Here is a 19,024-nt window from a genome sequence, read left to right as displayed (position 1 = left end):
TGACCTGGGACCAAACCCACAACCCAGGCATGTGCCCTGAGTGGGAATCAAACCAGTGACCTTTTGGTTTGTGGGACATTGCCCAACTGAGCCACATCAGCCAGTGCAGAAGACTTGTTTTGAATGCTAGGAATTTTCCTTTTTCTTTTTAAAATTTATTTATTTACTTTTTAGAGAGAGAGGAAGAGAGTAAGAGGGAGAGAAACATTGATGTGCAAGAGATACATCGATAAGCTGCCTCTCTTACACCCCCAACTGGGGAACCTGGGCCTTAACACAGGCATATGCCCTGACTGGGAATGGAACCTGGGACCTTTTGGTTTGCAGGCCGGTGCTCAGTCCACAGAGCCATGCCAGCCAGGGCATGAATGCTGGGAATTTTCTATTTACTTGATCAGTGCTCACTACACTCATAGCACCCAATAATAACAAAAGGGGAGAGCCGGGTTGCAAGATCTGTTCCTGTGTGGGCCAGCTGAAATTTTTTTGTTCTCTAATTGCAGATTAGCCTTAAACTTTGACTGCCTGGGGTCTCCATGGGGAATTTGGCTGTGGTATTGGTGCTGGATCACTCCCTGTGCAGAGAATAGAACGAGAGCTGTAGAATGATAGCTTGAAGCTTCCTATAACTTTATCATATTTGTCCTTGCATGGTAGTACAAACTCAGTTTTTCAGCTGAAAATTCATCAAAGAGAGCCAATAAAAAAAAAAAAAAAGAAGAAGCATAACCCTTGCACCCAGGGTCCAGAAAGCTCTCATTAAATATGGTGGTGGTAGCCACAGTAGTGGAGTGTGGCCCTTAGTATCAAAGTTTAGAGTGGATTCTGGTGTCACTCATTCATGGGCTGGAATTGCTGTATATTAGCTGTGTAATCTTATGCAGATTGCTTAAACTCTCCAAGCTTCCATGTCCTCATCTGTAAATTGGGGGATAATTAACTTTTAAGGTTGTTATAATGAGTAAATAAAATAATGTACTTATAATGCTTACTCTGATTCCTGGTACTCCATATTTTTTGCTGTTACTATTTATTATTGTACACTCAAATCACATTCTTTTTTTACTGTACTATTTCTATTTTTTCCCTGTATTTTTTGTATGTCCCATGTATTCTCCATTACTGTAGTAAATGAAAAAAAAAAGCTCAGTAATTGTTTTTATTAAAAAGAAGAGAAATTTCCAGTTGTTCTTGGGAGTAAAATATCAAGAGACCTGTGTTTCCAGGCAGCAGGAAGTTGGTCACAGCCTCAGTTTTTGGTGGAGGAAACAGTGGCAAAATTGGATTGCCTCCACAGTTAGAAGCAGCGGTCTTTGCCTAAGTGCTCTTTCTCACTGTGCTATTAGTGGTAGAAAGGAAGCACACTAATTCCCCTGGTGTCTTTCTGAGGCCTCGAAGCTGGCTTAGGGGTGTTAATGAACTTGAAATGTTTATTTCCAGGCTTTTCTTGTGTTGTCTGAGGCTGAAAGGCTTGGGGATGACTAGAGGTACTTTTATGTTTCTTCTTTTCTATACCTCCTTTCTCTCCTTTCCCTCTTTTTTACTCTTAAAGTGATTCCAGCCTTGAATGTGCACAGATGATGTTGATTAGCTTTGGTACTTTAGGGTGAACACCAAAGGTTTTGTTTTCTCCCGTTTCTAGGTGAATGTCGTTTTATACAATAGATGTATTGAGTGTGCAAATGAAATTTTTGTAAATGGAGCTATAATTAAAGGTATTGTTAAGGAACCATGAAGTAAATCCTTGTGCAATTTGCTCTGTAAAATCTTAATTTGAATATGTCTAGGTTTCTTAATAAGCCTTTTTCCTGCATTTAGAGTATAGTTTGTTCATTATAATTCCATAGTGGTTTAAGAAGCGTAGAATTTTCAGTCAGACTGCCTAGGTTCAAATCCAGGCTCTCAATAGCTTTTATTACCTTGAGCAAGATAACAATAGTACCTGCTTTAAAGGGTTGTTGAGAACATCTATGGAGTTATTACATAAACTGTGCTTCTGTGCTTTGAATCATGCATGGTACCTTGTAAGTGCTTCTTAAATGTTAGGAGCTGTCATTAATGAGCACAGGATCTGTCAGGGCATTGTGCTAGATTGGGAGACCTTAAAGCCTAAAGCCCAGTTTGCTGCTCAGGAGAGGCTTATGATATTGTTGGGGAAGTGTTTAGAGAAAGATTAAAGCTAAGCTTTGCATCAGATGGTAAAGACAGATGCTTTATAAGAGTTAAAAGGAAGAAACAGGTCATCAGGGAAGCTTCATAAAAGGAGGTGACTGAACTTTGAGCCACCAGTGAATTCTAGGAAGGGAAATGGCTTGAGGGGAGAGGAGCAAGGGAAATGGCTAGGTAACATGTGGCCTGGTGCATAGGATTAGAGGTTGTGGGAGTTCTTTTTAGTTAATTTCTAGAAGTAACCTGGGAGCATAGTGTGACTAAGTCCTATGATTAGGAAGCCTGATCATCCAGTACACCTTAAATGCAGCCTTGCCTAGTTCTCCTCTTTCGCTGAGTGGGAAAGTGAATTGGGTGGGGTTGCGCTGGGGAGGGGCAGCCACCTGGGTTCACTCCTCCTTTTTCTGATATATCTTTGCAGTATGACTTCTCCTTGGAAAAGAAAACCATTGAGTGGGCTGAAAATATTAAGAAAATCCAAGAAGCACAGCGGGAAGCAGAGCACATGGCTGAGGAAGCAGAAGCTAAAGTGAATTCTAAGAGTGGGCCAGAAGGTGATAGCAAAATGAGCTTCTCCAAGACTCCCAGTACAGCCACAATGCCACCTCCTATTAACCCCATCCTTGCCACCTTACAGCACAACAGCATCCTCACCCCAACTCGGGTCAGCAGCAGTGCCATGAAACAGAAAGTTCTCAGCCCACCCCATGCAAAGGCGGATTTCAATCCTGCTGACTTTGAGTGTGAAGAAGATCCATTTGATAATCTCGAGTTAAAAACTATTGATGAGAAGGAAGAGCTGAGAAACATTCTGGTAGGAACCACTGGACCCATAATGGCTCATTTATTGGATAATAACTTACCTAGAGGAGGCTCTGGGTCTGTGTTACAGGATGAGGAGGTCCTGGCATCCTTGGAGCGGGCAACGCTAGATTTCAAGCCTCTTCACAAACCCAATGGCTTTATAACCTTACCACAGTTGGGCAACTGTGAAAAGATGTCGCTGTCTTCCAAAGTGTCCCTCCCCCCCATTCCTGCAGTAAGCAATATCAAATCCCTGTCCTTCCCCAAACTTGACTCTGATGACAGCAGTCAGAAGACAACCAAGCTGGCAAGCACTTTCCATAGCACATCCTGCCTCCGCAGTGGCACGTTCCAGAATTCCCTAAAGCCTTCCACCCAAAGTAGTGCCAGCGAGCTCAATGGGCATCATACTCTTGGGCTTTCAGCTTTGAACTTGGACAGTGGCACAGAGGTGCCAACCCTGACCCCTTCTGATATGATCTCCCAGATGCCTGCCTTCTCTGTTTTGTCTGCGTGCACAGAAGAATCATCACCTCCAAATACAGGTCCCACGGTAAGCTCCACATTTAATTTGGGGGATTAATTTAAAATCCCCCTAAATTAAAGCTCCAAAGATGTCTAAATTCTACTTAGAGGTTGCCACCATCACATTCTTTTTTCCTTTTCTCTTTTTAAAGATTTTAATTTATTTTTAGAGAGTGGAAGGGAGGGAGGGAGGGAGAGAAACATCAATGTGTGGTTGCCTCTCATGTGCCCCCTACTGGGGACCTTGCCTGCAACCCAGGCATGTGCCCTGCACTGGGAATCGATCCGGTGACCTTTTAGTTCACAGGCCAGTGCTCAATCCACTGAGCCAAGCAGGCTAGGGCTCTTTTTTTCAAAGGTTTAGGGCAAGATGAGCATGACCAAATTGACCTTGTTTATATAAGTATATCTGTTGTGGTTTTTTTGTTTGTTTGTTTTTTGCCTTAGGACAAGGATTATTAGCTCTGCACCTACCTGGTTAATGTGGGCTTGTTCCTGCCTGTATCTTTTGGCCTTTTCCTTTGAAAAGATAATATATGTCATGTGAATGGTGTTTTCTTGCCTAATTAATTTCTTTTCTTCGCTGCATGTCTTGTGTTTGCATTATTTAAAGGCTTTCTTTTGTGTGTGTGTGTGACTTCTTATTACCTTTATTTTTTTAGGGTTGCTTGGTACTCCTTATTATATCTGCTCCCTGCTTCCCTCTCTCTTCCTCATTCTGCCCTGAAGTTTGGTTCTTGTGTGTACCATGGTTCAGCTAATTTGGGGTTGTTTCTTCAGACTGGGTGGTGTCTTACTATCTGAGAGATAATCTGTGTTGGAAATCGAAGTAAAATGTAAAAAATTGTCACTTTTATACTCAGTTTTAATTCTGTCCCTGTCCCCCCCCCTTCCCCGCCTATGAATTTTGCAGTTTTCTCCATAGGGAGGGAGAAGAAGGGAAGATAGGAATTCAGATTAGTGTTGACCTATGGGTTGATAAAAAAGTTATCTTGTGTCATGTTTTAGAAAATTGAGTTTTGTCACACAAAAAAGTTACATATGCAGCGAGGTTACTTTGTCACAGAGTGTATGTAGCCTTAGCTCTTGCCTGTGGTTTTCAGCAGCACAGAATAATATACTTTGTTGCATTCTAGGCTAGATAGCATATTAGTCCAAGAACCATTTGCTATACCAGTCTACAGGTTTTTAAAATGGCAGTCTATCAAAGACTGTATGTAGAGCTAGAAAGGAGGCTGATTGTATTGGTGATATCTATCAGAGACCACAACAAAGCCTGCTCTTAGCTGGTAGAAAGATGAGCCTTGGCCTGCTTATAGCAGGTGTAAAGTCTCAGCAATAGCATTTTTGGTAAATGATTGTCTCAGTATCAGTGCTTCCATTGTCAGAGCTCACTGCTGCCTGTAAACTTCCACGGACATTGGCCCAGATAAGGGCTGTAGTCTTTTTGGCTTTTCTTAGCTGACTTTAAGAGTTTTAGCTATGTAATTTTCTGTTCCAATAGAGCACATGACACTCTGGTGTTACCTCCTAGGAGTAGGCTTCATCCTAATTCTCCCTGACTCCTATACTTTAGAGAAATTAAAAGCACTCTCAGAAACGTTAGAGATCCTCAACACGCCCCCTCCCCCTGCCAGTAGCAACCATTTAGATGAATTAATGACAGAGGTCTTTCTCAAACCAGACCCGTAAGATTGTGAATTTTTTTTTGGATCCATTCATTTTAGGGTGGGAGGGGGCCTGTTTCTTGTTGGCTGGGGGACTTTCTGGCTTCAAGGGGCAGATAGAAATAGAGCTGGAGTTCTGGTGTTCTTCTAAGGAAGTCATGACCCTTACCCTTAGGGAGCAAAAGCTTGGTTTCTGTTATGGCGCTCTCTCTCTCTCAGTGTGAGTTTTTGAAACCCACAGTGAGAACCTTTCCCAGTAAGAGAAGCAATTTTCTCCAGGATAGTTAGTGACTTGAGGCCAGGGGGTGGTGGTGTGGTCAGCTGGGCTGTACACACCCTTCATGTAGGAACTCCCTGGGAAGTATTCGTAAAATTTGGTTCTTGTTTGCTATTTTAGGCCCAATGTTTGGGTCTTATTTTTTATATTTTGATTTCATGTTTTAGTGTTTATATAAACCAATCTTAGATGTTGAGAAATCCATGGGATCATCCTGAGAGAACAGTCTTTTAATGTACCCTTATTCTGAGCCCAGCATAAATAAAACTGCCAGACCTGGCCCTAGCCAGTGTCTCTTCCTACTGTCCCCCAGCCGTTCAGGTGCCTTGCTCTGTTCACAGGTTAGGCTCATTCCACCATTGGGTTCTCTTTCTCCAGGTGTGAATACATACCTCTTTTAGGTGGTTACTTCAGCAAAATATTTCTGCCTTTTCCTTTGCACTTCTGAGTTCTCAGTTTACTAGTTGTGGCCACAAAGCATAAAAGTAGTGCCTATTTTATTTTAACTTGTTTTTTAAACAATTTTTGACATATAGAACCTCTTATTATTAGGTATTCAAATCTCTTATTTCTTAGGTTGTCATTGCTTTAATACCTACAAAGTTCTCCCATCTCTAGATTTTTAAAATGAACTTATGTTTATCAAAGTAATACAAGCATATTTTAATGAAATCCAGTAGTATTTAAAAGGCTAATATTGAAAAATAGTAGCTCCCTGCCTCACCTCTCTCCCATCTCCAGTGTTGCTTTCCATTAGTCAGGCACTTTAGGCTATTTCTTCTGGGTTTTATCTGTTTCTAAATAAAATGCTTATATTGCTTTTTCTAAATTTATCCATTTTAGACAGTTTTATACTTTTGTAGTTCCTGAGGATTTAGATCTTATAGCAGCCCCTCCTCTACTTTCTTCCTAGATCCTCCATCATATTTGTATCACAAATTTTGGGTAAGTTAACGTTATTATTCACATTATTATGATGGGGTAAATATATATGGCCAAGTTCAGATAGTATACTGTGGTTACTTTTTATTTTTGCAGCTTTTTCTTTCTCATAAACTATCCTATTTAAAAATGTGGCATCGTTTCTTTGTATTTATAATTTTGTTCAAATGCTCCAAAAGACCTATTAAAGGCCTAATGATAATTTTCTCATCTAAATATATTAGTTAACCTTTCAGTTTTTGAGTCCTCAAATACCCAAAAATTTCTTAATTCTGCCATCATGTGTGAATAATAATAGCTTGGCAATATTTAGATTTCTTATTTGAAGATCATTTTCCTTTAGGGATTAAAGACATTGTTCCCTTAATTTCTTTTTAAATTGAAGTATAAGCTCCATTGATTTCTAGTATTCCATATTCCTGTGCCATTCTGAGTTGTTCTTCCTGCCCTGACTCCCCTAAGCTTTTAGGATCCTTTTCTTCATTTCTGGAGATTTGAATTTTACCAGTGATGGATCTTGTTCATTCATTGTGCTAGGCCGTCCTGGATCCTTTCAAACTAACACTCAGTCAGGCTCAGCTTTAAAATCTGGGATTTTTGCGGAGTGGTACGGGGAAATGTCTTTGATAACTATTTTCCAGAATTCCTATAAGCTGGGCATTGGCTCTCCTTGACTGTTTTTTTTAAAATTTGCTTTCTTTTTCCCTTTTTTAGCTCTTATGGATATACCCTTGACTATCTTATAACCTTTTTAAAAAAATCTCACAATCTTTTAAATAAAAATTTTACTTTATCATATTTTATATTTCCAAGTGCTTTGCCTTACTCTGTTTTGTTTTGGTATTTCTTGTTGGTGGCTTGGCTGTCTATTCATGTTTGAGTGAGCTCCAAAATAAAAAGGGGGGAGTGTGCATTTTGGGCTGTGCAAAGTTGGCTTTGAGGGGAGCTCTGCAAAATGTCAACATGTGAAGGTATTTGCGGTTATAGTTTCTCCGGAGAATTCTTGAGGGCTAAGGAAGATAGGCCAAGGCTGCTAGAGACTTTTCCTTAATCCCCGTTTTGGTTCTTTTTCTTTTTAAAAATAAAGATTTTATTTATTTTAAGAGGGGGAGGAAGAGAGGGAGAGAAACATCAATGTGTGGTTGCCTCTCTCACACCCCCTACTGGGGACCTGGCCTGCAACCCAGGTATGTGCCCTGACTGGGAATCAAACTGGCAACCCTTTGGTTTACAGGCTGGTGGCACTCAATCCACTGAGCCACACCAGCAAGGGCTTGTTTTGGTTCTTATAGCTCTCTGCTGTATGCTATGCTTGATGTCTTATGTCCTTTTTGGTGTCTGGTTTGCATTTTCTAGAGACTAAACCTGCCTCCTGTAGAGGGGTAAAGGTAGGTGGGAAAGGTATTGCCTGAGGATTCTACCGCTTTGAGCACTCATTTTGTGCTCAGAGCGGTAGAATCCTGCTTTGCCTTATCCCAACAGTACGTGGTGCTTCCAAACACCGAACCTGTCCCAGGAGTCTTGAGGGGCTGGTGGACTGTTTCTCTTATAATTTCATTGCTTCTGTCAGTTACCATGCCTCCTTTCGCATTTCATGCTCTGAAATTTCATTGTAACTTATTTCCCTTGCTGTTCCCTCTTTTTCTTTGATCTTAAAGGTTAATAGCTTTCATATTATTTTAGTGGGCTTTGGGAAGGGGAGATCAGTGCTGTTAAATAAAAATGGGTTTTGAGGACTGTAGTCTTTTTGGCTTTTCTCAGCTGACTTTTAAGAGTTTTAGCTATGTAATTTTGAACTTGCTTCTAGGACAGTGAGCTCCGCGCCTCCTAACCCTACCACTCCTCCCACATAAAAAAGAGAAATAAAGAAAATTTTGTTGAAACATTTTTCCTTGTTCCTAGGAGCTGGGCCAAGCTGTAGTTTTGTCCTTTGGCCTTCATGCCTTGGGCCTGAGTCATTATCAGGAGTGATGGGAGGAGTTAATCATGGGACTCTGTCCACCAATCAGACTGGGGTTAATAAGGTTGGGTGGCTGGGAGCAGGCTGCCTGTAGCCAGTGCAGTAGAGGTAGGGCCCTGGAGTGCACATTGCAGTCCTGTAGGGCATAGCCTGGTGTGGCTAATAGTCCTTTAGTCTTGGCTCTGTTGGACAGCACCTGTAGCAGGGAATCAAAGCACAGTCTGTGGTGTAGGGTGAAGGTGGAGTACCCTCAAAGCTCTGGATCCCAAGGCTGGCCATGTGTGGGAGTAAGCGCTCACAGTCTGCCCAGCCCAGTGATAGAAGTGAGGATAGAGAGGTTGGGAGAGACAGCACCAGAGTTTGGATTTTTGAGAATGATCCCTCAGGACTCTCCTGAAATACAGCCTAGGAAAGGGGTATGGAGCCCTGGAGAGAAATCGTATCAGTCCCGTGGGCAGAACTTCAACTCAAGCCCAGGGGATTTGGGCACGGAAGGGCTTGAGGCTCTTGTGCTTTCTCATTCTGCAAGGTGGGCTGAGGGCAGAGGACAGCCACAATTGTAGCTTTTTCCCCAGCTTTTCTCTTCCTCACCTTGAGCTCCCCGACCTGTCTTCATTCTTCTTCATTCCACTGCAACCTGGCCCTTTCTCTCAAGCAAGCCCACCCACTTAACTAGTGGTTGTTTGGTTAGTGTCAGAAATGGCAAGCCCCTAGACTAGGCCATTTCAGTGACATGTCTTTTGGGGCCCATGTTGGTCTTCTTGCCTTGATCCTCTTATTTCTCCACCACCAGGTCACACCTAATTTCTCAATGTCACAAGTGCCCAACACTCCTAGTTGTCCCCAGGCTTATTCTGAACTGCAGATGCTGTCTCCTAGTGAGCGGCAGTGTGTGGAGACAGTGGTCAACATGGGCTACTCATATGAATGTGTCTTGAGAGCCATGAAGAAGAAAGGAGAGAATATTGAGCAGGTGAGTGTTTGGTTGTTGGGTGGGGTTGGGGTTGGGGAGGGGTACGTGGTCAGCCAGAGAGAGGTCCCAGACCTCTGGAACTGAAGGAGTGTCTTGCCTCTATCCTAGAGCCCCTCAGACACACAGCATCAGTATCTGTTCCTGTGAGTTTGGGGGTGGGGAACTCAGGCACTTTGTTGTGGAAACCAGCAGCCTCAGCAGCAGTGTTTCTGTTTGGGGGTTGCTCTGGAACATTGGCTGAAGGAAAGCCTTGCGAGTATTGAAACTGTTAGACTATTATCCAACTACACCCCCCTCTCTTTCTCTCCTGCAAGTGCACCCTGGGGTTGAGGTGTGGTCAAATTGCTTCCAGAAATGTTTATCCTGTCATAGTTGCCCAGGGAGTTTCAAAATAGGATACTAGAGTCCTAAACCTTAAGAGCATTTTCTGACTTGAGCTATTTCATAGGGGAATATCCTGCCCAGGCTGTAGAGTTAATGTTCTGGGAGATATGCGTCAGCTGTGACAGGAAGTCCTTTGAAAAATGGCTAGTCATGTTTAGAAGGGTGTGCCTCTCTGTTCAGCAAGTACTCACTGAGGTCCTGCTCTGTTGGATACTGTTCAAGCCAGGGTGTGGAGCAGACGTCACACTTGCTGGTTTGTGTAAGACTCTTGGGAAACAGGAGTGGCAGTAGGTACTTAGACCTTGTTTCTCTTCTTAGATTCTCGACTATCTCTTTGTACACGGACAACTCTGTGAGAAGGGCTTTGATCCTCTTTTAGTGGAAGAAGCTCTGGAAATGCACCAGTGTTCGGAGGAAAAGGTAGGAATCTTCATGTTTGATGGGAATCCTTTGGAAAGGAGAGTTGCCTGCTGGCTCACAACCCCCTTCCCCTACTAGTGACTGCAGACAGAGGCAGCTGAAGTGCAGAATCTTCCAAGTGACCAGATTGGCTACTTTAGGTGATTCGGCTTAGATGAAATGTTGGGTCGAAGGCTGTCTAGAATCCCAAAAGGGGAAAAAACCTGGGCAAAAGCCGTATTTTTGGATGACTGGGAAGATTGTTAGTGACTTTGCCTATCCTACTGCCTGGAGAGCAGCTGTTTCTGGGTTCATTGTCCTGCCTTGATGGATATGTAGATGTGGTGGGTGATGGGACTGGAACGAAGGTTAGCAAGATTTGGGGCTGTGATGTCAGCCTGTCCCACCTTCCTCCACAGCCCTCCTCTGATTGTTAGGGGACCTCAGAGAGGCTCAGGAGGCTCTAGCAAAGGATGCAGACTTCCCCAAGCAGCCTCCTACACATGTATTTCTTTACTCAGCTGTGTGGTTAGGCCCCTTTCTTTAATCTGTACTCTCTTCTGTCCCTTAGATGATGGAGTTTCTTCAGTTAATGAGCAAATTTAAGGAAATGGGCTTTGAACTGAAAGACATTAAGGAAGTTCTGCTCTTACACAACAATGACCAGGAAAATGCTTTAGAAGACCTCATGGCTCGTGCCGGAGCCAGCTGAGACCAGGCCCTGCCTAAGCCCTGCCACGGAACCACCCCTGCCGGAGACCCTGAGGAGCCCACCTGTGGGAAAAGAGAAGGGGCACACTTCCAGATTTTCTTTTGGGGGTGGAAGGTCAGGTATGGAGACTGTGCTTGCCAGTCTCTATGAGCCTAGGCCTTGAGCTAGGGAGAAAGTGGGGAAAATTTGGGCACATGAATGCCCTCAGAACTGTCCTGGCTCCTTCCATATTATATGTATTTGTATTTTGAGAAGTGTCCTTCCCACCTTGGCCCTCCAGAGAGACTTCTCTGGTTTTTCTGGGGTCTGTATGTCCTCAGCTGAAACGTGGCCTGGCTGCCAAAAGGAGTTAGGGAGAAGGGGTGGGAAGGCCATACTCCGTGCTGCTCTGGGGCTAGATGCTTCCCTCCCTTGCACTGGTGAACTGAACTCTAATCCAGGTTGAGTGCAATTGAAAGGTTCTTCCAGGGTTTTTATTTTTTTCCCCCCCTTTTAACAGTCTTTTAGTGTTACACTGGTTCTGCAATGTCACTGAGGTGCAAAGAATGCCCTTTTCCCCATGGGGCCCTGAGTTTGCCTCTTCTGCTGGGCAGTTATCATATTACCCTGACCTAGCCTGTTTCTTTTGGCTTGGTTTGGACCATAATCCTCTGCTACCAGGACGTAGAGACCCCCTGCTCTAGGAAACAGTTGTCACACTTAAGAAATCATTGGCCCCTTCCCAGAATATCAGGTTGGGGAGAAACAGGCCATGATTTAGTTGCCCAGCACTAACTCCACCTCAGTTCTCTTTGGAGAACAGCCTTTCCTGCCAGCCCCCTGCTCTAGGATGATATAAAGAATAATACCTAGTCATAGAAATCATTCTCTTTGGTTTGTTTTATATTATGCTGTACATCATTAAAGATCTAAATACAAAGGAAATACAGTCTTGATGAATCTAAAGTAATTTGCTAACTATTTTGATTCTTCAGAGAGAACTAATAAAAATCTAAAAGGTATGTACTGTCATCACAATTTCTTTATTGTCAGGGGCTGTTTTACTGGGGGTGAGGGGAAAATTGAAAGGATTTCCTGCTTAAATTTGCTGAGGATGAAATAGGACCTAGCCATTTTCTGTCATTTGAAAAAAATTACTTTTAGAGACACATCGACTTGTTACACGTTTTCATGCATTCATTGGTTGATACTTTTATGTGCCTTGACTGGATATTAAACCTGCAACCTTGACACATTGGGATGATGCTCCAACCAACTGAACTACCTGGCCAGGGCCCGTTTTCTCTTGTTTTAATACTTTCTACTCTATGCCTGTGGAACCCAGGAGCTGGCCCTCCAGTATACCGTGATTTTGGTTTGCAAAGGCAGGCCCAGAGAAAGGTCTGTTTAAACCTGTTTAAACCTGACCTAATTTGGGCCAAGGCCATACACCTTCCTGTGAGACTGGCTGTTGAGCTGAGACAGGCTGGGCCTTTGTGGTAATCACTCAGAAATGAGGAAGAAGTCCTTCCAGTGAGTAGCACCAGGCATTTCTGTACTCTGTGCCACAAGCAGGACTATATTCAAACTGCTTCATCAGCTCTCAGTGGTGCTGTTGTATGTGATAGAACTAGATTTATCCTAAAGTTTCTTGTCCTTATATTTAATACTTCCCCATACTCCCTCTGGTGCTCTTGGCTGGAAGTGGGTTTCTAATTTAGTGATCACTTGAGGGACGGCAGAGCCTTTGGGCCAGGGAAGCACCAAGGTGGAAAGAGGCTGCCCTCTCGTGGGCAGATCAGGCATGGCCAGAGGTTGACAAAAGTTGACAAAGAATAGCAGGGCTGCAGTCTCAGAGAGCCAGTGAGTCCCTCTTCTGGCCTTCAAATTTAATTAAATCCTCCTTTACAATTTTAAAAAGTTATTCTTTACCTGTAGGAAATAAAGTTCCACACCATAATGGGCCTCAGGGCCAAGCTGTGATACATGAATCTCAATTTGGCCTAGGTGGCCATGGTAAATAGACAGCAGACCACCTAGAGGCCACTTTGTATTTCTTGCCTTAAGCTTCTTCCTGCTAAAAAGGCAGCAAGCAGAACTCAAGTGGAGACATGTGTGTGTAAAAATCCTGCTTCACAGTCTCAGACAATTGACTAGAGCACTCCATGCCAAGATAACTGGACACAGACTCTTGAGAGGGAGGAGTGGACCAGGGTGATTCTGGATGAAGGTGAGTCTAGGAGATAGACTTGCCTAGAACCACCAACTTCAACTATTCCATGAGTGGGTCTAGTGGCTGAGGAGTCTTAGGAGACAGGAACTGCCACAGGAGTATGAGGACTATTGGGGCCTGTAAAAAGCTGATCATCCCAGCAAAAGGCAGACATGGAAAAAGAATTGGATTGCAGGAAGGGAGGAGAACTGAAAGCATAGAGCCTGTCTCATACCTGCTGCTTTTAAACACAGCAAAAGCAAAGTTTATTCATTTTACATTTCAAAAGCTAACCTATTGCCCCAAACAACGGGGCAGAGCTCACCCTGCCCCTGCACCACTAGCACCAATGTTTCAGTTTTTTGGCTGAGTCCTGATGACAGGCACAGAATTCACCTGATAAATCTCTTGGGCTCAGCATGTTACCTTCCCCAACTTTTGATCTCTGGCCTCTAGGTTACCAGTGACTACCCACACTCTTTAATTTCAAATTCAGAAACATCTACAGGGTTATTGTTAGACCCAACTGTGTTTCCACAGACAAGGGGCAAAACAAATTCTCTTCCAGCCCCAAATAAAAGGGTGGGGCGCATTAAGATACTCCTGTGCTTGTTTGGAACTGAAGTATAGAGGCTTGTCCCTGAGAGAAGAGGAACGGCCCAGTCAAGGCCATGTGTGCCTACAGAGAGGCTGGTGTAACAGGACTTGGTAATGGGCTCTGATACCTGCAGGATGACCTAGCAGAGGTCCTTCCAGCCCCTAAGAATCCAGTACAGGCTCTTGAGCTGCCCCACTGCCTCATCCAGGATTTCACTCTAAGATACCACTGTCTTTTCAGGGGCCTCAGATAGCCTGTGGCAGGCCAGGTATAGCTGCAGTTGGTTCCTCAGACTCTGGATGCACTTGGACTTCAGAACCATGATTTCATCCAACTGAGTGACAAAGTCTTCAAAATCCTAAGATAGGAAACAAAGGACAAATGATGCTGATGCTGGCCCTCTCCCAGATCTGCTTTTCTCTTGTAGGAAGATTTCAGAGCCCAGGCCCCTCCAGCTGGAAAACCTGCAAGATAGTCAGTTTGGCACAGGGTGGGGCCCACTTCTCTGCATTTGAGACACTTTATATGTAGAGGTTTTTCAGGGTATGGGGTACTTTCATCGAAGTACTTCTGGTCTACATGTGGTTCACTGTTAACTGTCACAGGAGGGGCCCCAATAAGCCACTAAGAAGGCAGAATGGTGAAGGATAGAGGCTGGAAACATTTTAGCCTGGGAATAGGGAGTGTAGCACCATCATCCCACCTCTCCTTGCGCTCCCTCAAGCTACTCCAGAGAAATGGCAAGAGGAGACCCAAGGCTTCAACAACGGTATCCACAGCAAACAAAGCTGACCATCAAACTAGCTACAGGGTAATTCCCAAAAGCCCAAGTGTCCAGCCAAGGCCACTTACATTAGGAGCCAGTTGGCTCATCAGGGTCTCCTCCTTGAAGCCCAGCTTGGCCATTTCATCCAGCTGTTCCTGGTGTGCTTGGATGACCACCTGCCTGGGAACATCAGAGGGGATGCTGTGAGGCTCTGGGCTTCCCAGGTCTCCTGGGAAGCTTTCTGGAACTGAGCCCCACTTCCAAGCCAGGAGCTGGCTCTTCCCAAAGTAGTCAAGGCTTTGACCAGGACCAGCTCACCCCATCTCCTTCCCTCCTCACCTGTTTTCTGGACTTGTGAAGGAAGTAGGGAATACCAGTGAGATACTAGGAGAGACAGGTTCTCTGGAGCTATCCCCTAGCTCCCCAGGTACACGAAGGGACAGGGCTGGGTGCTGCTCTACAGAGGAGCTGCCCAAAGCTTCTCTGTAGAAAGGCTCAAGATTGTGCCACTGTAGCTGGCCTACCTGGCCCGAGGTAGGGCCTGCTGCCTAGCCGAAAAAAGGTCCATTCGCTCTGGCAGGCCTGCTCCATCATGTTTTATTCTGCTATTCATGTCAGATGCATCTATGCAGACTCCCTTGAAAAGCTGGACAAATCTTTCTGTAGTCTTATAGCTCTGACACAGCCAACCACAGCCTTTCTCAGACAAAACATTAAGCTGGGATGGAACTAGGGGTGCCAAAGGGCTTCGAGTCTCAGGGAGAAAATCGAACTTACTGTGCATGCCCCAGGGTGGGCTGATGGAGTGTCCCAGCAGTCTTGGGAGAGCAGCTGCGGACCAGGGGAGAGCCTGGTGTTGCTAAGCACTTTTGGATTGGCCTGTGTTTGAGCCATGTGATATCTTCATTATAGCAGGGCACCTTGATGGAGTCTGCGGACAAATCCAGCTCCTGCCAACCAAGACCTGCCAGATGCTTTCTCTCCTGAGCCCAGCGCTGGTCAGCAACGTCATTGTTTCCTGTTTGTGGGATGGGTGTAGGCTCACAGTGGGCTCCTCCAGTATGTATGTTGGGGAAGGGCTTTCCTGGGAAACCCTGTGAGCTGTTCAGCTCTGTCTCCTCAGCATCGGCATCATACTGCTCACTAGCCACATGGTCCTGGGAGAAGAGTGCCGTCTCTCTGCTCTGGTTGACCTCCACCAGGTCAGTCTCCCTGCTGGGCAGCTTGCCAGGTGGGTGCTGACGGATGGGTGAAGGAGACAGAGCTGGAAGGTCAGTACCAGGCTTATTGTCAGGGGGAGATGATGAGAGCCACAGGCGCCCACTTGCCAAGGACACTGGCAAAACTGTGTCTTGATCACTGGGTGATATTCTGTGGCCCACAGCCGGCCCCCCTGTGCCTACTAGACTGTGTGTAGCCCCATCCTCAGCTGGCTGATTCAAGGGAGTGGGGCCCTCATCATCTGGGTTCTCCAGGAGGGACACAGTGAGTGGAGCCATCAGTCCAGAAGCATATTCAGAGCACATGCCCAGTTCCTCTCTAGAGTCTTCTCCTTGGAAAGGATTACTATTTTTCATTGTTCTGGTTGCCATATTTGGATTGTCTTCACTAATTTCTCTCAAAGGTGTGCTGACTGTGTCTCTGTGATCTGGGGATCCAGGAACTGCAATGAGGGATAGTGATAAAGTGAAACCATCTTCCTCCAGGGATGGTGAGCTTCCCTCAGCCTGCCCAGGAACCTCACATCTGAAGGCATTCTGTTTGAGATCAGAGGCTGAGCTGCCACCTCTTTTCTGGTTACATACAAAATCTACCTGTGAGGAGTAAGGCTTCTCTGCCAGTATATCTCTGGGAGAAGGCTTTGAGGAAGTAGAGTCCTCTTCTCTGCTGCAGTCCAAGGGCACCTTACTTGGGCTATGGTAATGATCAACTGCTGCTTTTCTGTGGCTTGTGGGATCCCTGGAGTACATCCAGCTTCCAGTTATATCCTTCTCATCACCATCTAACCTGGGGCTAAAAAAGAGACTCTGCTGCCTTTCGGCCACCTGCTCCTCAGGACTTTGTTCCCTCTGATGAAGGAAGAATGAGCCTTCGCTATTGTCCAGAGTGTTTCTGTGCTTTGTGGTCCTCTGACTAGAGACATGTGAAAAAGAATCTTCACTGAAATCGCTGTCATCAAGGTCCTCAGCTTGGGCTCCGTCATGACTCTCAGAATTAGACTGCAAGGGAGGAGGGGTCTCATTCTGGAGCTGCCCTTCTTGGGGTCTGTACTGGCATAAAAGCCTTTCCAGTGGTTGGTAATTTAACTTCTGCTGGAAGAGAGGTGGCTGCTGGAACTGCTGGTGATAAAAGCGCAAATGTTCCTCCCTTTCCTTCTGATGTGGAGGGATGTTTGTCCAAGCTTCAGAGGCAGGCCTGGCAAGCATGCCCTCCTTGCTGCCCTGACTGCACTCTGCTAGGTGGTGCAAGTTGCCAAAGGAGAGCTCAACTCGTGATACCAGCTGCTTCTGCACTGGCTGCACAGTCTGCACTTTCTTGCACTTGTTGGTTAGTTTACTGTGCCCCAGGTCTTCTCCTGGACAGGCGGCCCTGCTTCCCCACCGGAGGGCAGTTTTGTTGATGATTGGATTTTTCTCAGAGCACAATAAATCTGGCTCTTCTTTTTTTTTTGCTAAATGTCCAGACCGCATGTTTCCTTTGACAGGGCTAGTCTGAATGACCCACTCTTGAGGAGGACTCCCTCTGGAACCACCCCTTTTACCAGGGACTTTAGGTGAGGAAGCAAAAGGGATGTTGGGCGGGTGGCTGGCCAGAGGATGGGCCTTCCCTCTCACGGAGCCAGGTGCCACTGTGAGTGACTGCTGAAGCCCCAGCTTGACTTTTTTGGGAGAACACTTGTCCCCTGTCAGGGCCACAGGGGAGCTCTGAATTCGTTTTGGAGAAGAGTTTCCGGATGTTCGATTTCGACTGGCAGCTGAAGTGCAACATTTGATGCCTTTCTTTAGTTCTTTGACCCTGTAAATGACCATTTTATGTTAAATGTGATTTTTCATGTTCTGTAATTCCTTTTATATAGGTTTCACAGAAAATGAAACTTAAAGAAAAGTACTACAAGGATTAGGAGTTTTGGTGTTTTTTTAATCTGGGAGAGAATAAGAAATGGGGAGATTCTACTTCAGCATGAGATGACTCTTTAACAGAAAAGGCCAATGTCTTCTCTGGGGATATAAGCATGCACCCAACATTCCATAATCAAAAGTTTTAGAAATCACCATAGTCCCGTGTGAGGGAGAGGCCAGAGGAGCTAGTTTCAAAACTGCACTACATCCAAGTGAGGCAGGATAGTAAGAAGCTAGGAAAATTCCTTAGCAAGTGGAATAGGGAAACTGAGACAAATAGCTGAACAAACTGGCCAAGCAATTTACAGCCAGGTGGAGATGGTCATCAGGATGGAAGGACCAAGCCCCTTCCCTCAGTGTCCCTGAGTACATGGCAGGGGGGCAAAACTGGGAAAGCAAGGACCTTGCCCCTAGGGTAACCTCTCCACCCCTGGCCTTTGTTCCCTGAAGATAACATCTAGGCCTCAGCTGTGTTTCAGCTCCAGGCCCACAAAACCTAGCTAACCTCAGGTGGGACCAGCTGCATTGAATAATGACCCCCTGCCCTGGCACCAACCAGAGACCATGACCCTAAGAGGCACACCTGGAGAGCTGAGGCGTATGCTCTTGAGATCCTCCCCTGGGACCTCTCCTAAGACCTTTACCCTTAAAAGTTTTTAGGATGAAGGACCCGGTGCCAGCTCTCCCTCCCCCTCCTTGTAGAATGCCTGTGTCTTTCCCTCCCTTTCCACCTTTCCACAGACAGGCATCTCCTAAACTCTGAGAGGCCTCATGAGCCTTGTAATGAGGGTGGCAATAGGCAGTGACAGTTTGGCCTGGGCAGACCCCCTGAACCTGTCCCCAAGGCCCCTTTTCTCTGACTTCTAGTGAGCTAAAGCAGTCCCACCAAGGCTCATTTCTTTCATATAATATTTCCAGGGAGCCACGGCAGCTCACTTAAGCCCTCCTGTTATTTCTTCTATGTTAAGCCTTTCCTTTTTTTTACTCTTTCGCCTTTAATAAATGTACCCTCATAGTCACCTGGACTTGTGTTGTGAAATCTTTCCTATACAAAGTCAAGAACTTACACACTACCAGATGGCTCTCAGCAGACCCACAAAGGGCCAGGTCCCCTTTCTGGTAACAAGCAGGGCCCACTCCGTGATTCTTGAAGGTGGGCCAACTCGGGAGCTCACCCACTCACTAGTCCAAAAATAGCCCTCTTTCCCTGAAAACCACCTACTTTCCGGCTTCTGAGAAAACAAGTTCCCTCAAACCTGCTGGATACTTCAAGAAACAAAAGCCCTTTGGAAATAAGCAGGCTTGTGCTAATATACCATTAAGGGGAGAATGACCTGTCTACTCCCAGGGTTTCTAGGCCTTAGCACTAGTGGCATTTGGGGCCAGGTAGTCCCTTGAGGTGGGAGGCTGTCCTGTGCACTGTGGAATGTTTAACAGCACCCTTGGCCTCTACCCAATAGATGCTCACAGCACTTCTCCCCAGCTATGACAATCAAGTGTCTCCAGACCCTGCCAAATGTTCCCAGGGAGGCAAAATC

At 45.4% G+C, this 19,024-nt stretch overlaps 2 protein-coding genes across 2 annotated transcripts in view; one reads left to right on the top strand and one right to left on the bottom strand.

Annotated features, from left to right (window-relative positions):
* Positions 1–11,802, top strand: part of UBAP1 (ubiquitin associated protein 1) — a 65,546-nt gene extending 53,744 nt beyond the window's left edge. Inside the window, exons 4-7 of the mRNA XM_054582908.1 lie at positions 2,591–3,526; positions 9,138–9,317; positions 10,020–10,121; positions 10,672–11,802. Of these exons, the coding sequence (XP_054438883.1) occupies positions 2,591–3,526; positions 9,138–9,317; positions 10,020–10,121; positions 10,672–10,812 (1,359 nt within the window). The 3' untranslated portion in view covers positions 10,813–11,802. The remainder of the gene's footprint in view (positions 1–2,590; positions 3,527–9,137; positions 9,318–10,019; positions 10,122–10,671) is intronic.
* Positions 11,803–13,818: 2,016 nt separating this feature from the next.
* KIF24 (kinesin family member 24) overlaps positions 13,819–19,024 on the bottom strand; it is a 48,753-nt gene continuing 43,547 nt past the window's right edge. Inside the window, exons 10-12 of the mRNA XM_054583239.1 lie at positions 15,145–17,382; positions 14,454–14,547; positions 13,819–13,959 (exon numbers count right to left, since the gene is read on the bottom strand). Coding sequence (XP_054439214.1) covers positions 13,819–13,959; positions 14,454–14,547; positions 15,145–17,382 — 2,473 coding nt within the window. The remainder of the gene's footprint in view (positions 13,960–14,453; positions 14,548–15,144; positions 17,383–19,024) is intronic.

The sequence above is a fragment of the Pteronotus mesoamericanus genome, unplaced genomic scaffold (genome assembly GCF_021234165.1).
Source record: "Pteronotus mesoamericanus isolate MK-2021 breed Mesoamerican mustached bat unplaced genomic scaffold, CSHL_Meso_final contig_73, whole genome shotgun sequence".
Classification (NCBI taxonomy): Eukaryota; Metazoa; Chordata; class Mammalia; order Chiroptera; family Mormoopidae; genus Pteronotus; species Pteronotus mesoamericanus.
This window is presented reverse-complemented; position numbering and strand designations above follow the sequence as displayed.